Source organism: Rhinopithecus roxellana, chromosome 13 (assembly GCF_007565055.1).
Source record: "Rhinopithecus roxellana isolate Shanxi Qingling chromosome 13, ASM756505v1, whole genome shotgun sequence".
Taxonomy (NCBI): Eukaryota; Metazoa; Chordata; class Mammalia; order Primates; family Cercopithecidae; genus Rhinopithecus; species Rhinopithecus roxellana.
Genome location: NC_044561.1, coordinates 48,528,602 through 48,549,000, shown reverse-complemented (window position 1 = coordinate 48,549,000; position 20,399 = coordinate 48,528,602). Strand labels below are relative to the sequence as shown.

Here is a 20,399-nt window from a genome sequence, read left to right as displayed (position 1 = left end):
ACCTAGGAACAATTTTTGATGCTGACCAACCGGTCTGATCCAACCCACCTGCCATCAGCTCTGTCCCTCCCTGTCCTTCGCTCTGGGCAAGCTGGCTGTCTGCATCAGATTTTCCATCTCTACACCTGCCTTCATTCTTTTGCCTATCATGTTATATTTCTTTAAGTCATAATTCCATACTGACTTTCTCCCAGAAAATTCACAAGAATCCTTCCAGAACTTCTCCTTAACAGCACGGGCCCAACATATATGCACATCCTTGAGGCACTGAAGGTGTTAGATTTATATTTAATCGCTGCATTGATGATATGCCCATCTTTTTCTGTCTCTCCCATGAATTTCTTTAGGGATACAACTCTCTTTATTATATTCCTTAAGCTCCTTGTGCAAGGCCATCCATTTGTGGGACCTCAGAGAATTCTTGTTGATGGACCAACCAATGTGGAAAAAAACAAGGCAAGATGATGACATTACAAGAAAAGAGAAAACAAAATGGCTTACTGTCATCCACAGGACAGAAGGTGATGTTTACCCAGTCTGAATGCTCATCTGCAAATTCAGCCCTGACTCTCAAGGTGTGGTCACCATACTTGGAAAGACTTGAGAAATCACATTCCATCAAGGTAGTACTCGGGCATTTATCTTGGAATATCCTATAACTACACAATAAAAAAGACAGGTCAATCAGGAGAGTTCTAGCCTCAGTCTCCCTGAGGCTGACTGGTACTTAATTTGGAGGTTGCGTGGGGGTGGGGGTGGGGGGGTGCGGGAGTGGAAACTGTGTTAAACATAGAAATAGGTGTCTTTATAACAGAACTTCTCAGAGACTTGAACATCCTAATGACTACATGCCTCTCCAAGGGGTTGAGTATTCAGCATATTTGACCAAGAAAGCTTCCTTCCTTGATTATGTATTTTTGAAAGCAGGGGCAAGTGATTTATGAGACACTGATTTATAAAGATTTATCAAAATAAAGATATTACAATGATTTTCAATAAAGTCATGCACCGCATAATGACATTTCGGTAGATGACAGACCACATATACAATGACGGTGCCCTAAGATGATGATACTGTATTTTTACTGTACCTTTTCTATGTTTAAATACATTGAGATGTACACATACCTCGTTTTATTGTGATTTTTTTTATTGTACTTCACAGATGGGGCATTTTACAAATTGAAGGTCTGCGGCAACCCTGCATTGAACAAGTCTATTGGTGCCATTTTCCCAACAACACATGCTCACTTCATGTCTCTAAGTCACATTTTGGTAATTCTCACAATATTTCAAACCTTTTCATCATTATTATATCTGTTATGGTGATCCATGATCAGTGATCTTTGATGTTACTGTTGTAATTGTTTTGGGGACCATGAACCACACCTATATAAGACAGTGAAATTAATCAATAGATGTTGTGTGTGTTCTGACTTCTCCACTCACTGGCCACTCCACTGCCTCTCTCCTTCTCCTCGGGCCTCCCTATTCCAAAAGCTGCAAATGATTAAGCTTAGTGAGGAAGGCATATTGAAGGCCACAACAGGCCTCTTGGGCCAGTTAGCCAAGTTGTGAATACAAAGGAAAAGTTGTTGAAGGAAATTTAAAGTGCTACTCCAGTGAACACATTAATGATAAGAAAGCAAAACAGCCTTATTGATAATATGGAGAAAGTCTCAGTGGTCTGGAGAGAAGATCAAAACAGCCACACCATTCCCTTAAGCCAAAGGCTAATCCAGAACAAGACCCTAACACTCCAATTCTGTGAAGGCTGAAAGAGGTGAGGAAGCTGCAGAAGAAAAGTTGGGGCTGGACATGGTGGCTCACACCTGTAATCCCAGCACTTTGGGAGGCCGAGGCAGGTGGATCTTAAGGTCAGGAGTTCAAGACTAGCCTGACTAACATGGTGAAACCCTGTTTCTACTAAAAATCCAAAAAAATTAGCCGGGCGTGGTGGCACACTCCTGTAATCCCAGCTACCCAGGAGGCTGAGGCAGGAGAATCGCTTGAACCTGGGAGGCAGAGGTTGCAGTGAGACGAGATCGTGTCACTGTATTCCAGCTTGGGCAACAGAGCAAGACACCATCTCAAAAAAAAGAAAAAAAAAAAAAAAAAAAAAAAAGAAAAGTTGGAAGTTAGCAGAGGTTGGTTCATAAGATTTAAAGACAGAAGTCATCTCCATAACATAAAAGTGGAAGGTGAAGCAGCAAATGCTGATGTAAAAGCTGCAGCAAGTTATCCAGAAGATCTAGCTAAAATCTAGCCAAAATGATGAAGGTGGCTACTCTAAAAAACAGATTTTTAATGTAGATGGAACAATATTTTATTAAGATGTCATCTAGGACTTTCATAGCTACAGAGGAGAAGTCAATGGCTAGCTTCAAAGCTTCAAAGAACAGGCTCACTCTTGTTAAGGGCTAATGTAGCTGGTGACTTTAAGTTGAAGCCAACACTGGATTACTATTTTGAAAATTTGAGAGCTCTTAAGAATTATGCTAAATCTACGCTGCCTGTGCTCTACAAATGGAACAACAAAGCCTGGAGGACGGCACATCTGTTTACAGCATGGTTTACTGAATATTTTAAGCCCAGTATTAAGACCTACTGCTCAGGATAAAAAGTTTTCTCTCAAAATATTACCCCTCATTGACAATGTACCTGGTTCCCCAAGAGCTCTGATGGAAATTTAAAAGGAGATGAATGCTGTTTTCGTGCCTGCTAACACAACATCCATCTGCAGCCCATGGATCAAGGAGTCATTTCAACTTTCAAGTCTTATTATTTAAGAAATATATTATGGCACAGTGGCTCATGCCTGTAATCCCAGCACTTTGGGAGGCCAAGGCAGGCAAATCATTTGAGGTCAGGAGTTCAAGACCAGTCTAGCCAACATGGTGAAACCCTGACTCTACTAAAAAAAAAAAATAACAAAAATTAGCCAGGTGTGGTGGCACTACTTGGGAGGCTGAGGCAGGAGAATCACTTGAACCTGGGAGGTGGGGGCAGCAGTGATCTGAGATCATGCCACTGCACTTCAGCCGGGACAACAGAGTGAGACTCCATCTTAAAAAATAAAGTAAAATGAAATAAAATAAAATAAAGAAATATATTTCGTAAAGTTATAGCTGCCATAGGTAGTGATTTCTCTGATGGATCTGGGCAAGATAAATTGAAAACCTCCAGAAAGGATTCACCATTCAAAATGGCATTAAGAACATTGGTGATTCGTAGGAGGAGGTCAAAATATAATATTAACAGGAACTTGGAAGAAGCTGATTCCAACCCTCATAGATTACTTTAAGGGGTTCAAGACTTCAGTGGAGGAAGTAACTGCAGATGTGGTGGAAAGAGCAACATAACTAGAATTATTAGAAGCAGAACCTGAAGATGTGACTGAATTGCTCCAATCTCATGATAAAACTTGAACATATGAAGAGTTGTTTCTAATGAATGAGCAAAGAAAGTGGTTTCTTGAGATGGAATTTATTCCAGTGAAGATGCGATGAACATTGTTGCAATGACAAAAAAGGATTTCGAATACTACATAAACTTAGTTGATAGAGCATAGCACGGTTTGAAAGGATTCCAATTTTGAAAGAAATTCTTCTGTGGGTAAAATGCTACCAAATAGCATCTCATGCTACAGAGAAATCTGTCGTGAAAGGAAGAGTTAATTGATGCAGCAAACTTCATTGTCATCTTATTTCAAGAAATTGCCACAGTCAATGCAACTCAGCAACCACTACCCTGATGGGTCAGCAGCCATCCATATCAAGGCAAGATGCTCCACCTGCAAAAGGATTATGACTTGCTGAAGGCTCTGATGATTGCCAGCATTTTTCAGCAAGTATTTTAAAATTAAGCTGTGCACATTTTTTTTAGACATAATGGACTACAGTATAAACATAGTTTTTATATGCACTGGGAAACAAAAAAATTCATATGACTCGCTCTATTGTGGTTTTAACTTTATTATGGTAGTCTGGAACCAAAACTGCCTTAACTCTGTGGTATGCCTGTATACAAATACCATTGTGTTACGATTGCCTACAGTACTCAGTACAGTAACATGCTGTACAGGTTTACAGCCTGGGGTAATAGGCTAAACCACATAGCTTAGGTGTATATGAGGCTACACCATCTAGGTTTGTGCAAGTACATTGTATGATGCTCACACAACAAAACTGTCTAATGATGCACTTCTCAGAATGTACCCCAGTTGTTAAGTGACCCATGACTGTCCCGACCTATAAATGACTGTCATTGCAATTACTCTGGAAAAATTATAAAACAATTCATCAGTCTCAATCAGAACACCAGCCCCGGCCACAACCACTAAAGGGAGCATGACAGAAAGTGAAGTGGAAGAAGAGATGACATTTGGAAATGCCTGTTGGATGCTAGGGAAATACAATCTCTTGAATCTAAGCTTGCAACAGCCGAGGAGGTATAATTGGCTGCACAGGATCAAAGGAAGCCCAGGCTCTCATCCTGCAAAAAGTAAGGAGCTGGGCGGGCTCATGGCTCATGCCTGTAATCCCAGCACTCTGGGAGGCCGAGGCAGAGGATTGCCTGAGCCCAGGAGTTTGAGAACCGCCTGGACAATGTGGTGAGTCCTTGTCTCTATAAAAAATCAAGAAATTATTTGGGTGTGGTGGCATGCGCCTGTAGTCCTAGCTACTTAGTGGGCTAAGGAGGGAAGCTCGCTTGAGCCTGGGAGGTAGAGGCTGCAGTGAGCCGTGATCGCACCACTGCACTCCAGCCTGGGCAACAGAGTGAGACTGTCTCAAAAAATTTAATTTAATTTAATTTAAAAATTTATAAAATAAAATTAAAAAGTGAGGAGCTATCTGATTGGTCCCCCAAGGTATCTTCTGGTGCCACAACCAATTTGGTTACTCCCAGAAGTGATGATGAAAGTGATGGTGATAAAAATAGCAACAGCCAACATTTATTAAGTACACAGGGGTCAGGAGTGGAGAGCCTAAGAAATCTGCCCAACTGAATTCAGATCTGTTTGACTTCATAGTCTAAGGTAGCACACCACACCTTACAGCATTCTTAGTGATACCTAGAACAATCTCTTGCAAAAAGTAGGTAGAGATCATTGGGATCATGCTATTTTTCACTTAATATACCACAAATATTTGTCAGTCAATCATTTCTTCATGGCTGCTTAACATCCCATCATTTGGAAAATCCAGCGGTTGTTTCATTAATGGGGTTTTCTCACATGTGGCCATATATTTTTTTTCTCCCTTCCTTTTTTCTTCCCTCCCGCCTTCCTTCTTTCCAACTCAAGTCCAGCTAATTAAAAAAAAAAATAAATTGTAGAGACAAGGGGCTGTTATGTTGCACAGGCTGGTCTTGAACTCCTGGCCTCAAGTGATCATCCTACCTTGGTCCCCCAAAGCACTGGGATTACTGGTGTTAGCCACCACGTCTGACCCATTTCCTTCTTCTAAACTAATGCATCAACTGTCCAGCATGTGCAGTATTTCAAAAGTTGTTTTGCAATAACTTCTTTTTCACTAGGTTCTTTTTTTTTTTTTTTTTTTTTTTAATTTTTTGAGATGGAGTCTCACTCTGTTGCCCAGGCTGGAGTGCAATGGCACAATCTCGGCTTGCTGCAACCTGTGCCTCCTCGGTTCAAGTGATTCTCCTGCCTCAGCCTCCCAAGTAGCTGGGACTGCAGGTATGCACCATTATGCCTGGCTAATTTTGTATTTTTAGTAGAGGTGGGGTTTTGCCATGTTGGTAACGCTGGTCTCAAACTCCTGACCTCAGGTGATCCACCCACCTCAGCCTCCCAAAGTGCTGGGATTACAGGCGTCAGCCACCGCGCCCGGCCTTCACTAGGTTATTTTCATTGCATGTACAAATATTTATCCCCGCATTAAATAGGTAATATGACCCATTCTTCATATTTACATATAATTGTTTTGGATGTTTTTATATCAAAATCACCAGTACATCCTGTGAAGTGCCCCCTGCTCTGGCCGCCCTGCCCCAATAATGCACACAAACAATAGAGAGTTTGTGCTATGCAATTGCTTATGTAAATTCTAAACAACACTTTTGCAGAGCCACATGAGGGTAATCACATCTTTTGCAATCAAATATCTTCCCCAAGGACATGCCCAGCACATATTTTGTTTTCTCCAGCACATGCCATACTCACTCTGTAGTTCCATGCCGGGGAGACCTGGAACCCAGGTGTGGATACCCTCATGAAGTCACTTCATGAAGTCACTGGGATCTCTAACATAAAAGATAAACATGCAAAGCCAAATGCTTCAACTACAGTGGCAAAAAAGCACGGCATGGGCTGGGTGTGGTGGCTCATGCCTGTAATCCCAGCACTTTGGGAGACTGAGGCAGGTGGGTCACTTGAGGCCAGGAGTGGAAGACCAGCTTGACCAACATGGTGAAACCCCATCTCTACTAGAAGTACAAAAATCAGTTGGGCATGGTAGCATCTGCCTGTAGTCCCAGCTACTCAGGAGGCTGAGGCAGGAGAATCGCTTGAACCCAGGAGGCAGAGGCTGCATTGAGCAGAGGTCACGTCACTGCACTCCAGCCTTGGTGACAGAGTGAGACCCAGTCTCAAAGGAAAAAAAAAAGGCCAGGTGCGGTGGCTCAAACCTGTAATCCCAACATTTTGGGAGGCCAAGGCAGGTGGATCACAAGGTCAGGAGATCGAGACCATCCTGGCTAACACGGTGAAACCCCATCTCTACCAAAAATACAAAAAATTAGCCAGGCATGGTGGTAGACACCTGTAGTCCCAGTTACTCAGAAGGCTGAGGCAGGAGAATGGTGTGAACCTGGGAGGTGGAGCTTGTAGCGAGCCCAGATTGCGCCACTGCACTCTAGTCTGGGCAACAGAGCAAGACTCTCTTGAAAAAAAAAAAAAAAGAAAAAGAAAAAAACCCAAACAAACCCAAAAGCACAGCATAGAACAAAATAAATAAATAAATAAATAAACTACAGGGGAGACAGATAGACAGAGAAGAAAGTTAATTTTCCACAGTAAAATCTCTTGGCTATCCAGACTGAGTAGAGAAAGCACAGAAAGCAAATGATAAAGCCAATCAGTGCTAGAAAATGCACATCAGGAAACAAATCAATTATAGAATATGCCCTCCTTCAATCCTTGGGACAGCTGACAGTACTGGACTATGGGCTGTAAATCAGATACAAGTATTGCATGAATGTAAAAGTTTCTGAGCTTCTCATTGTACTATGTGATGTAAGAGATTATCCTTGTTCTTGTGAAATACACACTGAAATATTATAGCACAAAGGGCATGAGAGACAAAGAGGAAGGGAGAGAATGTGACCAACTTTAAAAATTGGTGAATCTGGGCCAGGCATAGTGGCTCATGCCTGTAATCCCAGCACTTTGGGAGGCCGAGGTGGGTGGATCACAAGGTCAGGAGATCGAGGCTGGCTAACTCGGTGAAACCCCGTCTCTACTAAAAATACAAAAAATTAGCTGGGTGTGGTGGCAGACGACTGTAGTCCCAGCTACTCGGGAGGCTGAGGCAGGAGAATAGTGTGAACCCAGGAGGTGGAGCTTGCAGAGAGCCGAGATCGCGCCACTGCACTCCGGCCTGGGCGACAGAGCGAGGCTCCATCTCAAAAAAAAAAAAAAAAAGGTGAATCTGGTTGTAGGCTATCTGGAAATTCTTTGTATTCTACTTAAAATTCTGAAATGTTCTATAAGTCTGGAATTATTTTGAACTACAAGTTAAAAAACAAAAGCCAGCAACGCATAGACAAGGACTATCTTATTCATCTTTCTACTTCTTCTCTGATGTAGCAGGCCTTGGGGATTTTTGTGAAATGACAGCTGGATCTGGGACCAAATGTCCTCCTGCCTCATTGAAGGACTTGTCTATCTTCGTATGTTTCTGAGTCACATAGAAAGCAGGTGTGTTGGCTTGTCAGTCTTTGGCCTCCTGCTGCTGTTTGCGCCTGGCCTAAAGGTGTGTCATCTGAAGTCCAGCATGTGGCGTATGGTGGCAGGCTGCCAAGGGAGTGCTGGCACTGACTTCCTTTGCCAGGCATAGGGAAACATTGACAGGCAGGAGAGGTAGAGGGTGTTCAGATCGCTGCTGAGATGACCATCTAGGGTGACACTCACTCTTCCTTCACGGCGCCTGCTGTTGTCAGAGAATGGGGCTTTTAACAGTCAGTAGCTGTCTTACTTTTAATTTCAGGACAAAACCACGGAGAAACTGAGCACTCATTATGCAAATTATGTGCATTGCACGGCACTGGGGCATGATGTTATAATCCGTCGGAGGGGAACAGGTGATATATGGTAGCAAGGGGCTTCCTGACTGCTTTGCATATCTCAGTTTCTTGGGTGGCATCCACTCAACATTGTTGACTTCTAGCAATACTACTCATACCTGGAGATGACAGCAGTGGTATTTTTCTTTTAAAATATATCAACTGTGACAAATAAGCTAGGATCTGCACAGCATGAGGTTACCACTATGGCTGACTATATCTACATATGCATGATAACATGTCTATATCTGCCAGCAGCCCTGTGATCAACAGTCAAATCATCAACCGTCACAACCAGAAAAACTAAAAGAGGAAAGGTGGTCACGAGAATTTCCCAGACAGAAAAAAGCTGGCAGGGAGGCTCCCTGAGGGCTGTCACAGTCACACGGTGACTATAGTCAGACTCCCTTCCTCCTGTGGCCCAGCCCAGTAACCAGCCCAGGGCCGACTCCTCCAGTGCGTTCCTGCCAATAGTGAGGCCAGACCCACCTTAGGTACTGAGCTGTGAAAGTCAGGTTCCCTTTGGCAAAAGCAGGTGACTCCCACTGTAGAATGTTCTTGAAATTAACAGAATTCATTCTGACATTTTCAGGAGGTGGTACCATTCCCAATGCTATGAACATACGAGAAAAACATTTACAACCTTTTTCCTCAAAACAGATACCCATGAAAAGCCCACATCCCGCACTTGGTTCTCCTCTATGGCTGCATATCTTCAAAGACCACGTGAGTGAGGGAGGGAGAGAGAGACAGGTTGGCTATGCTGAGGAGTCTAGATTTTCTTTGAACAGCCATGAGGATAAATTTCTGGAGAGGCAGAAGTAAAGTGGGGACAGACAAAGGAGCCCTGGATTTGCATGGTGGCAGAAAGGTATGAAGGGGTAGACTGGGGTACGTGGATTTCAGATATATTTCCAGAGGTAAAAACAAACTGGAGACTTCCTGATATATTTGATGCCTAAAAGCTGAGGTCAATGTCCATTTTGGGCTTAAGCAGCTGGTGCCCCGATTGGAGCTCAGCTGGGGAACTCACGAGTCCCATTTGAGCTGCATTAGGTTGGAGATTCTGGAGAGAGGCTGAAGTAGGAATGTCAGGGAGACAGTCAGATGAATGAGCCCAGAGGTCACACCAAGAACAGATTTGGGCTAGAGACAGAAATTATTTTCAAACCTTTTAATAGAAAATTTGAAACCTGGCCAGGCATAGTGGCTCACGCCTGTAACCTCAGCTCTTTGGGAGGCCGAGGCGGGTGAATCACCTGAGGTCAGGAGTTCAAGACCAGCCTGGTCAACATGGTGAAACCCCATCTCTACTAAAAATACAAAAATTAGCCAGGCATAGTGGCACACACCTGTAATTCCAGCTACTCGGGAGGCTGAGGGAGGAGAATCGCTTGAACCCGGGAGGCCCAGGTGGCGGTGAGCTGAGATCTAGCCATTGCACTCTAGCCTGGGTGACAGAGCAAAACTCTGTCTCGAAAAAAAAAGAAAAAAAAGAGAAAAAAAGAAAGAAAGAAAAGAAAAGAAAATTTGAAACCTACATGCAAGCAGAAAAGTAAAAGACTGTAATAAACCACCACCCATCACCCAACTGGTACCAAGAGAGATATAAATGTGCGAGTCATGGGCCTATAGCCCGTGTTTAATGCCAAGGTTTGGCTGAAATCCCCGAAAGGAACAGTGCCGGGGAAGGAGAGAAGAGGCCTTGGGCTTCACAATTAGCTACACAGAGACCCGACAGAGCAGGAGGGTCCCAAGCAGAGACAGCCTGACGGGTAGGTGGGAAACCGGAGGAGTATCCCGGAAGGCCAGGAAGAGTTCATGAGAAAGGAAGGAGGTGACCATCGTGTTATTGGAACCTAGGCAGGCAATTTAGAGGACAGAAGAGGTTTCAATGGATTTAGCTTTAGAAGCCATGGGGGACACTGGGGGACAGAATCCAGATTTCAGGGTGCTCAGGCCTGAACCGGAAGGAGGGGAGGTGCAGCGGGTGATGCGAGGCACATCAGTAGGGAGGGCTGGCACTGAGGGGGGCAGACTTGGGGTCGGGGAGGGCTGTCAGAGCACTCGGGGGCTGGTGGGGGCCTCCACTTGAACTGATGGTCTCCAGAAGGACCAGATGACAGCCACGGTGGGATCCTGGGTCTTTCTTTACTTAGACGCCCGCCAGCAGAGAGCTGCAGGAGGACTGGGAGTTAAAAGACGCCTGGAGTCTCCCCCTGAGTTTAGGGCCCAGACGGTCTGTAATCCGGGTGCGGATGGGGCTTCCTCCTGTTACAGAATCTCCGGCAGCAGCAGCCTAGCAGTGTCTCAGTAGCCGGCCGTGGCGTTTGCATCTTCTGTCCCGAGGCCCCGATGGCCCGACCGGGCACTTAAGTCACTTTCAGGGTGCCCAGGGATGGGATCACGGGTGGCATCTCGCGGTGCCTCCCGGTTCCCAAGCGCGCCCCCTCCCCGCGGACCCCTCACCTGACACCAGCAGGCAGCAGCCCAGCCAGCTCCCGAGGCTCCGCGCCATGGACGGGCGCCGGGGGTGCCGCGGCTTCCTCCAGGGACACGACCCCCGCCCGCGCCCGAGAGCGCTCGTACGCTGTCGCTTCCGGGAACCAGCGGAGCGGGGCGGGGCGGTGAGGGGCCGGGCGATCGGGCTCCTACCCCGCTGCAGGCCCCGCCCACCAGCCCGGGTCCGCCCGCGAGGCGCGGGGCACCCGCTTGGCAGGTGCACACGAGGAAGAGGAAGGGAGCCTCGCAAACTTTGAAAGGCGCCGTCAAGTCAAATAAATACCCTACAACACCAACCCAGGACTGAGATCTGGATGCTGGAATGATGGTGGTGATGGTGGCTTTCAGTATTCCCCAGGTTTTGTCCGGGGCACCGGCACGCCCTCTCTTAAAGTCCTCTCTCCGCATAGGTGAGTTAAAAGCATTCCATCAGCAAATCCAGTTTGAGGGTCTTCTTTACCCTTCTCCTCTCCAGGGATAAACAACACAAAGCCCAGTCATTTTTACGCAAATAACTAGTTTCTTTCAGGGACTACTGAGAAAGCGTTAATTTCCTCTTTTTAACTTGATGAGTGGTGAGATGGGAAAATCCAGAGCTGTCCAATGTCTTGGGCAATCTACAGCATCGCCTGATGTCTGCCGCTAGGACACCACGTAAAGTCAAGCGAAGGGAAGTGAATGCGCCCTAGGCCCCTGCAGGCCACCAGGAAGGGCTAGAGGGAGTTGGTGCAAGCAATCCTAGAGATGCCAGCAGGTGCACCAATCTGTGGCACACATACATTCTGCAATGGAAAACAACTCAAGACCACACCAAGTTTGTATTAAAAAATATTGTTGTATTACTTCTTACCAACCTCCAACCATTATACAAAATTAAAAATACATACACACACACACACACACACACACACACACACACACACACACACACACACACACTAACAGCCATAGAGCTTATCCCAAAAGATCAACCCGGAAATCTTTCAGAATATGACAGATGCATTGAGACGGCAGAGAAATTGCTTACACATACAAAAGGTCTCTTTCCTATGGAATTTCACTAGATTAAATAAGGTGTTCCCTCCTCACAGTCCTATCCTTTTGCGCAATCATATAAATAATCTAGTTAAAGTCCTTGAACTATGACTTGTATAATTTTCAGTTTTCCCCTTTTGAAGGGGCCTAAGAGAAAGGTTTGAGAAACCAGCTCTTGGGGGGGGTGGGGAGGGGTGAGGGGTAAGAGGGTCCTGTGCCTTTCATTCAACCTGGGAGTTTCTCAGGGTTGCAGCATTTCCACCTGAGTGTTTATTCTTGTACATTTTCTCATCTTTCTCCTGGGTTCATAGGATCCTGGAGATTACCTAGTCCAATCCTTTTGTTTCAGAAACAAAAAACCTGAGGCTCAGAGAGGCTGTCAAATGCCTAGAGTCACACAGGGCAACTGTGGGAGGTGGATCTTTGAGTCTCAGTCCTTAAACTGGTTGCCACATGACATTCCAGAACCTTTCCCCCAACCCCCTTTTTAATGACAGGGTCTGGCTCTGCCACCCAGGCTGGAGTGCAGTGGCGCGATCTTGGCTCACTGCAACCTCTACCTCCTGGGCTCAAGCCATTGTCCCTCCTCAGCCTCCCAAGTAGCTGGGACAACAGGCACATGCTACTACACCCGGTTAATTTTTATAATTTTGTTCCGTAGAGACAGATTTGCCATGTTGCTCAGGCTGGTCTCGAATTCCTGGCCTCAAGCAATACACCTGCTTAGGCCTCCCAAAGTGCTGGGATTACAGGTAGATTGCTCCCAGTCAGGCTTCCCTTCCCCCACCCGCAGCCCCCTAACCTGGCCTAGATTCACAGGAACTGTAATCACAGCTGACACACTCGATTCGGAATCAGCACAGAGAGCACTTCGAAAATTGTCAAATAGGGTCTCTGAAACTTGTATGTATTAAATAAGGTGTTCCCTCCTCTCAGTCCTATTCTTTTGCGCAATCATATAAATAATCTAGTTAAAGTCCTTGAACTATGACTTGTATAATTTTTAGTTTTCTCCTTTTGAAGGGGCCTAAGAGAAAGGTTTGAAGGTTCAAGGTCTTCTCCTGAAGACCCTGAAGCACCTTTGCGTTTGCTCTTTGTTTTAACCTTAAAATATGGCACTCAGGTTTTTATCCCTCTCCCCGACGCCATGTTTCCTTTCTGTATTAGTCACGTGCCTGATCCTAGAGTCTGTTTTCCCCACTTTAACTGGGGAGGGCTGGACAAGGTGGAATTCCAAGTGCAGGAGACAGGATGTGACATGGGTGAGGTGCCCACGGCTCACTGACTGAAACTTCGATGGCTCTTCCCTGTTTCCTTGTGCAGGGCCCCCCTTCTCTCCAGCAGCTCACCTGGCTCTCCTCCTCCTTTCCTGCCTGCTTTGCAGCTCTTGCTACTATTTTCCTTGTCTTTCGCTGCTCCTACCCTGGCCCAATTTACTTCCCAGAAATATCACAGGGCTAGCTGGGCACAGCGGCTCACCCCTGTAATCCCAGCACTTTGTGAGGCTGAAGGGGGCGGATCACTTGAGGTCAGGAGTTAGAGATCAGCCTGGCCAACATGGTGAAATCCCGTCTCTACTAAAAAATACAATAATTTTCCAGGTGTGGTGGTGGGCGCCTGTAGTTCCATCCAGCTACTCGTGAGGGAGGCTGAGGCAGGAGAATCGCTTGAACCCGGGAGGCAGACGTTGCAGTGAGCCGAGATCACGCCACTGCGCTCCAGCTTGGGTGACAGAATGAGACTGTCTCAACAAAAAAAAAGAAAAGAAATATAGGGTCCTGGACCACCTCTGAAACCACAGGGAACCCTGCTCCCTGGTAAACATGATGCATAAACATTCTAAGTGCATTAGTGTAAAGGGAAGGTGCACACGTGCTTCCTTCAAAGTCCATCACTTTGAATATGTAAACAATGCACTCAATGATACTATGGTCCCCATACTGGGAATCTGCATAGGTAATGTCACCTGGAAGAATGGAGTACCCTACAGTTCCCTACCTCTTCCCTTGGAGAACGCTTGCAGACAATAAGGCAGCAAGTTAGGGTGCAGGGAGACAGAACCCTATAGGTGCTTGTCTGTCCAAGTTCATTCAATAGTTTTGGAGTCATCTCATTATATAACCATCCCCAAGGTCAACATCTGACTCAGAAGTGTCACTTTGATCAGATGGAGCATCTTCAGACTGCAGGCCTTCTGAAGAGGGGCTGGGAAGGGTTGGTTGTGTCCCTTCCCCACTGGCCAGCAAATGGCTTGACTGCACATTGTCAGGATCCTCTGGGTCAACCATCTCTTCCAGATGAGATGATATCATCAGAGGGGCTTCTTCTAAGTCATCACTGTCCTCATCATCAAGAACCCTCAAAAACACAGAGTTTAAATCCACATTGAAGGTAATTCTGCCCCCAGACCCCTCAGTGGAGCTGTAGTCGTCTTCGGGAAAGGGGTCCTGGAGTGGACTCTCTCTCCTCTCACAGGGCGCACTCAAGAGCTCCAACTGCTGAGGGCTGCGCTTTGGCGTCGTGGGGAGCTCCACATCAACCTCAGGCAGGTCAGGCTCCTCCTCGGAGTCTGGGTCCATAAACTGGGATTCTGTAGAGGTGGCGGACGCCTGACCCAGAGGCCTGATAGTCAGTCCATGCATGGTATAGCCACCGCCATTTGTCCTGGGCGCTGCCTCAGTATCGCTGTCACTTTCATCATCATAATTATAATCCCACACTTTCTTCTTTCTGTTGATGTAAATGACCTCCACTATATCCATGGCTTCCAACGGTGGCAGGTTAGGAAATGGCCAGGCTAAAAAGTTATGAAAATTCTTACAAAAAAAAAGAAAAAAGAAAAAAAAGAGAGAGTCCGTATCAGCTATGACTGTTTGCTCTTTATTTTTTACATAATAAAACTTAATCACTGGGGCTCAGGGATGCACGCTTGTAATTCCAGCTACTGGGGAAGCTTAGGCAGAACGACTGTTTGAGCTCAGGAGTTTCAGACTGTAGTACATTATGATCGCGCCTGTGAATAGCCACTGCACTCCAGCCCTTAGCGAGACCTTGCCTCTAAAAAAATAAAAAATAAACTTAATGAGATTGACTGAACGATGATGCAGATGATAATGATGATAACAGCAATAATAACAGCTAACAGTTACACCATTTGCTGGGCACAACTCTTGGTGCTTTATATATAATTTACCTTTCCCTCGCAACTGCCCTGTGAAGTAGACTTACTATTATTATTTTTTTTTTGAGACGGCGTCTCGCTGTGTTGCCCAGGCTGGAGTGCAGTGGCACGATCTCAGCTCACTGCAACCACCACCTCCCAGGTTCAAGCAATTCTCTGCCTCAGCCTCCCGAGTAGATGGGATTAGAGGCGCCCACCACTATGCCCGGCTAATTTTTGTATTTTTAGTAGAGATGGGGTTTCACCATGTTGGCCAGGCTGGTCTTAAACTCCTGACCTCGTGATCTACCCGCCTCGGCCTCCCAAAGTGCTGGGTTTATAGGCGTAAGCCACCGCGCCTGGCCAGGCCTACTATTCTTATGCCCACTTTACAGATTAGAAAATGAGGTGCAGAGGTTAGGAAACTTGCTCAAGGTTCGTGACTAGTGAGTGGGAGTAGCTGCCTTTCAAACCAGGTAGGCTGCTGGCCTCAGAGACTTTGCTCTGACTGACTCCTCTTAACTTCCTCTCCTTTGGCTGCTTCTTTATATTTTTAAGTTATTTATATATTTCTAGAGCTAGGGTCTCACTCTGTCACTGAGGCTGGAGTGCAGTGGTGTGATCACAGTTCATTGCAGCCTCCACCTCCTGGGCTCAAGCAATCCTCTCACCACATCCTCCTGAGTAGCCGAGACCACAGGCATGTGCCACCACGCCTGGCTATTTTTATTTTCTCTAAGAAGAGGTTTCCCCATATTGCCCAGGCTGGTCTCGAACTCCTGGGCTCAAGTGATCCACCTACCTCAGCCTCCCAAAGTGCTGAGATTACAGGCATGAGCCACCGTGCCCAGCCCTTTTTAAATCTTTTCATAGGATAAATCCACTTTGTGTATATGTTCCACTGACATAATCCAAAATAAAAAGACGATCCATATAAAAATGTTTATTGTACTATTCATCATGACCAAAGAAAGAAAGAAAAGGGAAAGAAAAAGAAATCCAAATGCCCTATAGCTGAGAAATGGTTAAATGAAAAATGGTATGTTAATAATCATGAAATTCTACCTGGTCATTATAAATTATAGGTGATGAAGTATAAAACAAAACAAAACAAAAAACACACAAACAAAAAAACATTGCTGGGCATGGTGGCTCATGCCTGTAATCCCAAAACTTTGGGAGGCCAAGGCAGGTGGATCACTTGAAGTCAAGAGTTCAAGACCAGCCTGGCCAACATAGCAAAACCCCGTCTCTACTAAAAATGCAAAAATTAGCCAGGTATAGTAGCGCACGCCTGTAGTCCCAGCTACTTGAGAGGCTGAGGCATGAGAATTGCTTGAGCCCGGGAGGCAGAGGTTACAGTGAGCTGAGACCATGCCACGGTACTCTAGCCTGGGTGACAGAGTAAGACTCTGTCTCAAAAAAAAAAAAAAAAAAAGAAAAGAAAGAAAACATAAAATGCACAGATACACTTACGACTGCAAAATATATATTTATAGGGATGGAAAAGAACTCAGAGTGAGAAAGCATTTTGGTTTTTATAGAAAATGAGATTTTCTTCTGTGAAAATATTTATATAAATACAAATTCTTAAGTTAAAATAAAAAATGAAGGTAGAAAAAAAAAAGAAAACCAAAAAACTACCTACCAAGACTTTGGGGAGGCTGTTTCTTAAGCATATATAACCAATCCATTTCAGTGTCACTATGGTGCTTATCAAGGCCAATGCCATCAAAAACACAGTAATTATTCCTCCTACTTTGGCAGATTCTGCTGATTCTGTTGATGAAAAATTAAATGACTCTAATTCAAAAAAATGCAATAAACAATTGCAGATGGAAATAAATGTACATTGGTCTGGTGTCACAAGGTGATCAAGAAACCAAAGGTTTGAAAAAACAGTTTTATATTGAGAAATACCAAAGACTGGAGAATAATCTAAGCGTGCATTTTTAAAACAATAACATAGACTTAGCTTTTAAAAGTAAAATTTCCTTCAGTTTCTGTTCTGTAATTGCACTGTCCAGTGGAGTAGCCACTGGCTGCAGTTGGCTGAATTTAAATGATCAAAATTAAATCGAATTAAGAGCTCGGTCTCTCAGTCACGTGAGACACATCTCAAACGTTCGGTAGCCACACTGGTTAGCATGCGCTGCGGGCAGGAAGAAGTGGAGAAGGAAGTTTTGCTTGAAAACAACCAACTGGGTCATTCTGAGGCTGGACTTTAGCCACGCCAGGGCCCCAAATCAGGGCTCTGCGGAACCCGCCTTGCTCTGTTAACAGTTCCCCTTAGTTTCTCATCAAGATTCCTTGTGGAAAACTTCAACTTTCTGACTGATCACAGTTATTCTCCTGAAGTGCGACCAGACTGAGAAATCAGTAGTTAAATCACTGAGGCTCTCTTGCACTTCCAGAAAGGTCTTCATTCATATTAATCCTGGAACTATAGCCTCAGGCAAAAATAGATAGAGGGGAGAAGAAAGGAAATCAAAATGCATTATGTACTCTAAGTCTTCCAGAAGGTTAAGGAATGAATTGAAAGAAGTTCAGTAAAAACCCTTGCACTGCTAGATAGCACAGAGTTCAAGAATCCACTCTCACCCCAGTCAAGAGAGTGTGAAGGACTGTCATATCAATGACAGTTCCAGAATCAGATCTAGCCACAGAGGCACACCTTTACAAAATTCTGACATGTATAGAGTTTACATTCTTGAAAGAGGTACTGTAAACCAAAATGATTTCACTGGTGAAGGAATGGCATAATACAGAGATTGTGACTCATGTACCCATCCAGCTTGCATATAACAGCTACAAAGCACTCTATGTCATCTATCTAAGAGGACATCCTCCAAACCAAATTGTGTAAATTGTAGTTAATATGCTAGGATAATATTCCTCAATTTGGGGTATTCTCATGAGTCTGAGAATTCTTCAGGAGAACTTAGAATTTTTGTTTGTTTTCAGCTTGATGATAATCTAAAACATACAAATCTTACTTGGGGTCATGACAATTATACATGCATGCTATTTTTAAATATCATATTTGAAAAGAGATGAATCCGGTCAATGTTCCTCCTCAGAAAGGAGAAGCTGTGATTGGGTGTTACTGCTGTTAACTATCTTCTTCATGAAAGATGGGCCAGATCAACCCATCTTGGGAAGGAGAGACCAGGTCGTGTCTTAAAAATTTGGCCTTGGACAAACCTGTCTGTCTCTGGATTCATTGTGGAGATATTTTAAACAAAAAATAAGAAACCTCACAAGCAGAGGGCTGAACTGAGCAACGGGGTTGGTAATATCTGATCACTATGATCTTTAATGGAAAAGAGAAAGAACTTTGTGAAAAGATTGGTGATGACTAGTATCAGTCTCTTATAGTTCCTCCCATACTTACCTCTCTGGAACAAGCAAGACTGCCCCTCCCCTGGGTGACTGCAGTAATCAGCCCAGGGGTCACCTGGTTCCCACTTCAAGGCATGTGGATGTTCCCTTTACATCCTACATCAGATCACGGGGAGCAACCTGCTCACAACCTTCTGAGGGCCCCCATCTCTTGCAACGGCTTCTAAGTTCTACATCATTCAGGCTCCTCCATCCTCTCTGACCCGAACTATTACTATTCTTCCCTTGTTCAGTTCACTCCTGCCGTGTTGTGCCAGGCATATCCTGCCTTGGGGACTTGGCACTTGCTGAACCCCGCATATGGAAGTCCCTCCCCTGATATGTCTGCGTGACTCACTCCTTCACCCTGTGTTTCTTTCCCATTACCACTGTAACAAATGATGACAAAGTCAGTGTCATAAAACGATACAAATACATTAACAGTTATGGAGGTCAGAAATCCAAAATGGGTTTCACTGGGATAAAAAATGTCAAGGTGTTGGCAGGACTGCACTCCTTCTGGAGGCTCCAGGGGAAAACCCATTTCTTTGCCTTTCCCATCTTCTAGAGGCCACTTGCACTCCTTTGCTCGTGGCCCCCTCTTTCATCCTCACTCTCTGACCTCTGCTGCTGCTGTCAGAGCTCCTTCTCTGCCTCTGAGTCTCCTGCTTCTCTTTTTTTTGAGACAGAGTCTCGCTCTGTAGCCCAGGCTGGAGTACAGTGGCACCGTCTTGGCTCACTGCAACCTCTGCCGCCCGGGTTCAAGTGATTCTCCTGCCTCAGCCTCCCAAGTCGCTGGGACTACAGGCGCATGTCACCATGCCTCACTAATTTTTGTATTTTTAGTGGAGATGGGGTTTTACCACGTTGGCTAGGCTGAACTCGAACGCCTGACCTCAGGTGATTCACCTGGCTCGGCCTCCCAAAGTGCTAGGATTACAGGTACGAGCCACTGTGCCCGGCCAAGATCTTCAATTTCATCACACCCACAAGCCCCTTTGGCATACAGGTTAGTCTGTTCACATATCTGGGATTAGGATGTAGACTAGACATCTTTGGGGGCCATTATTCTGCTTACCACATCTCCCTTGGGTCTTTACTCAAAAGCTACCTTCTCAGGAATGCCCTCTCAGGCCATCTGTGGTGGATGCTGTGGGTGGCCAGCCCATGTCCCCTTTTCCAGTCAGTGCACACCCACTACTGCTGCTGCACATGTCTGCTGATATATCTCAGAGCTGATCCTTCTCTAAGTGACAGTCCAGGCCAACTGGACTTCCTGGGTGGAGTAGGGACTTGGGGAACTTTCCCATCTTGCAAGAGGACTGTAAAATGCACCAATCAGGAACATTTTTGTCTCACAAGAGGATTGTAAAATGCACCAATCAGCGGCTGTATAACATACCAATCAGCGCTCTGTAAAACGCACTAATCAGCACTCTGTAAAATGCACCAATCAGTGCTCTGTGAAATGCACCAATCGTCAGGATCCTAAAAGTAGCCAATCATGGAGAGGACTGAAAAAACGGCACTCTGATAGGACAGAAACGAACTTGGGAAGGGACAATAAGGGAATAAAAGCTGGCCACATCCAGCCAGCAGCGGCAGCCCCCTCAGGTCCCCTTCCAAGCTGTGAAAGCTTTGTCCTTTTGCTCTTCACAATAAACCATGCTACTGCTCACTCTTTGGGTCTGTGCCATCTTTAAGAGCTGTAACACTCACCACAAAGGTTCGTGGCTCCATTCTTGAAGTCAGCAAGACCACAAACCCACTGGCAGGAACCAACTCTGGACACATAAGGAACTGCCCTTGCCCAAAAGGGGGCTGCCTCATCTGGAGGCCATACCATAGATCACCACCCGTAACTGACTGGCTGCTGACTTGAAGACATGGTTCATGCTTCAGAGAACCCCTTGGGATCAGGCTTAGCTGAGAGCCACATGCTTGCTTAATTTCTCTCTCCCCATCCCTACCTGTTCCCTCTTTCCCCTTCTCCCAAGATGCCCCCACCAATAAATCA

General features: G+C 45.4%; 2 protein-coding genes across 8 annotated transcripts in view; both read right to left on the bottom strand.

Moving 5' to 3' along the window:
• Positions 1-10,954, bottom strand: part of IL10RB (interleukin 10 receptor subunit beta) — a 33,664-nt gene extending 22,710 nt beyond the window's left edge. The window contains exons 1-3 of one of the 3 annotated variants that reach the window (XM_030914981.1): positions 10,774-10,954; positions 8,794-8,917; positions 502-659 (exon numbers count right to left, since the gene is read on the bottom strand). In XM_030914981.1, the coding sequence (XP_030770841.1) occupies positions 502-659; positions 8,794-8,917; positions 10,774-10,822 (331 nt within the window). In that variant the 5' untranslated portion in view covers positions 10,823-10,954. Of the gene's footprint in view, positions 1-501; positions 660-8,793; positions 9,574-10,773 lie in introns of those variants that run through there. The other 2 variants (XM_010358833.2, XM_010358832.2) reach the window with 2 other exon arrangements.
• A 1,991-nt stretch (positions 10,955-12,945) lies between these two features.
• The window catches only part of IFNAR2 (interferon alpha and beta receptor subunit 2), a 34,745-nt gene continuing 27,291 nt past the window's right edge, over positions 12,946-20,399 (bottom strand). For 2 of the 5 annotated variants that reach the window (XM_030914979.1, XM_010358825.2), the window contains 2 exons: positions 16,650-16,780; positions 12,946-14,657 (listed from right to left, as the gene is read on the bottom strand). In XM_030914979.1, the coding sequence (XP_030770839.1) occupies positions 13,947-14,657; positions 16,650-16,780 (842 nt within the window). In that variant the 3' untranslated portion in view covers positions 12,946-13,946. Of the gene's footprint in view, positions 14,658-14,700; positions 14,899-16,649; positions 16,781-20,399 lie in introns of those variants that run through there. The other 3 variants (XM_010358829.1, XM_010358831.2, XM_010358830.2) reach the window with 3 other exon arrangements.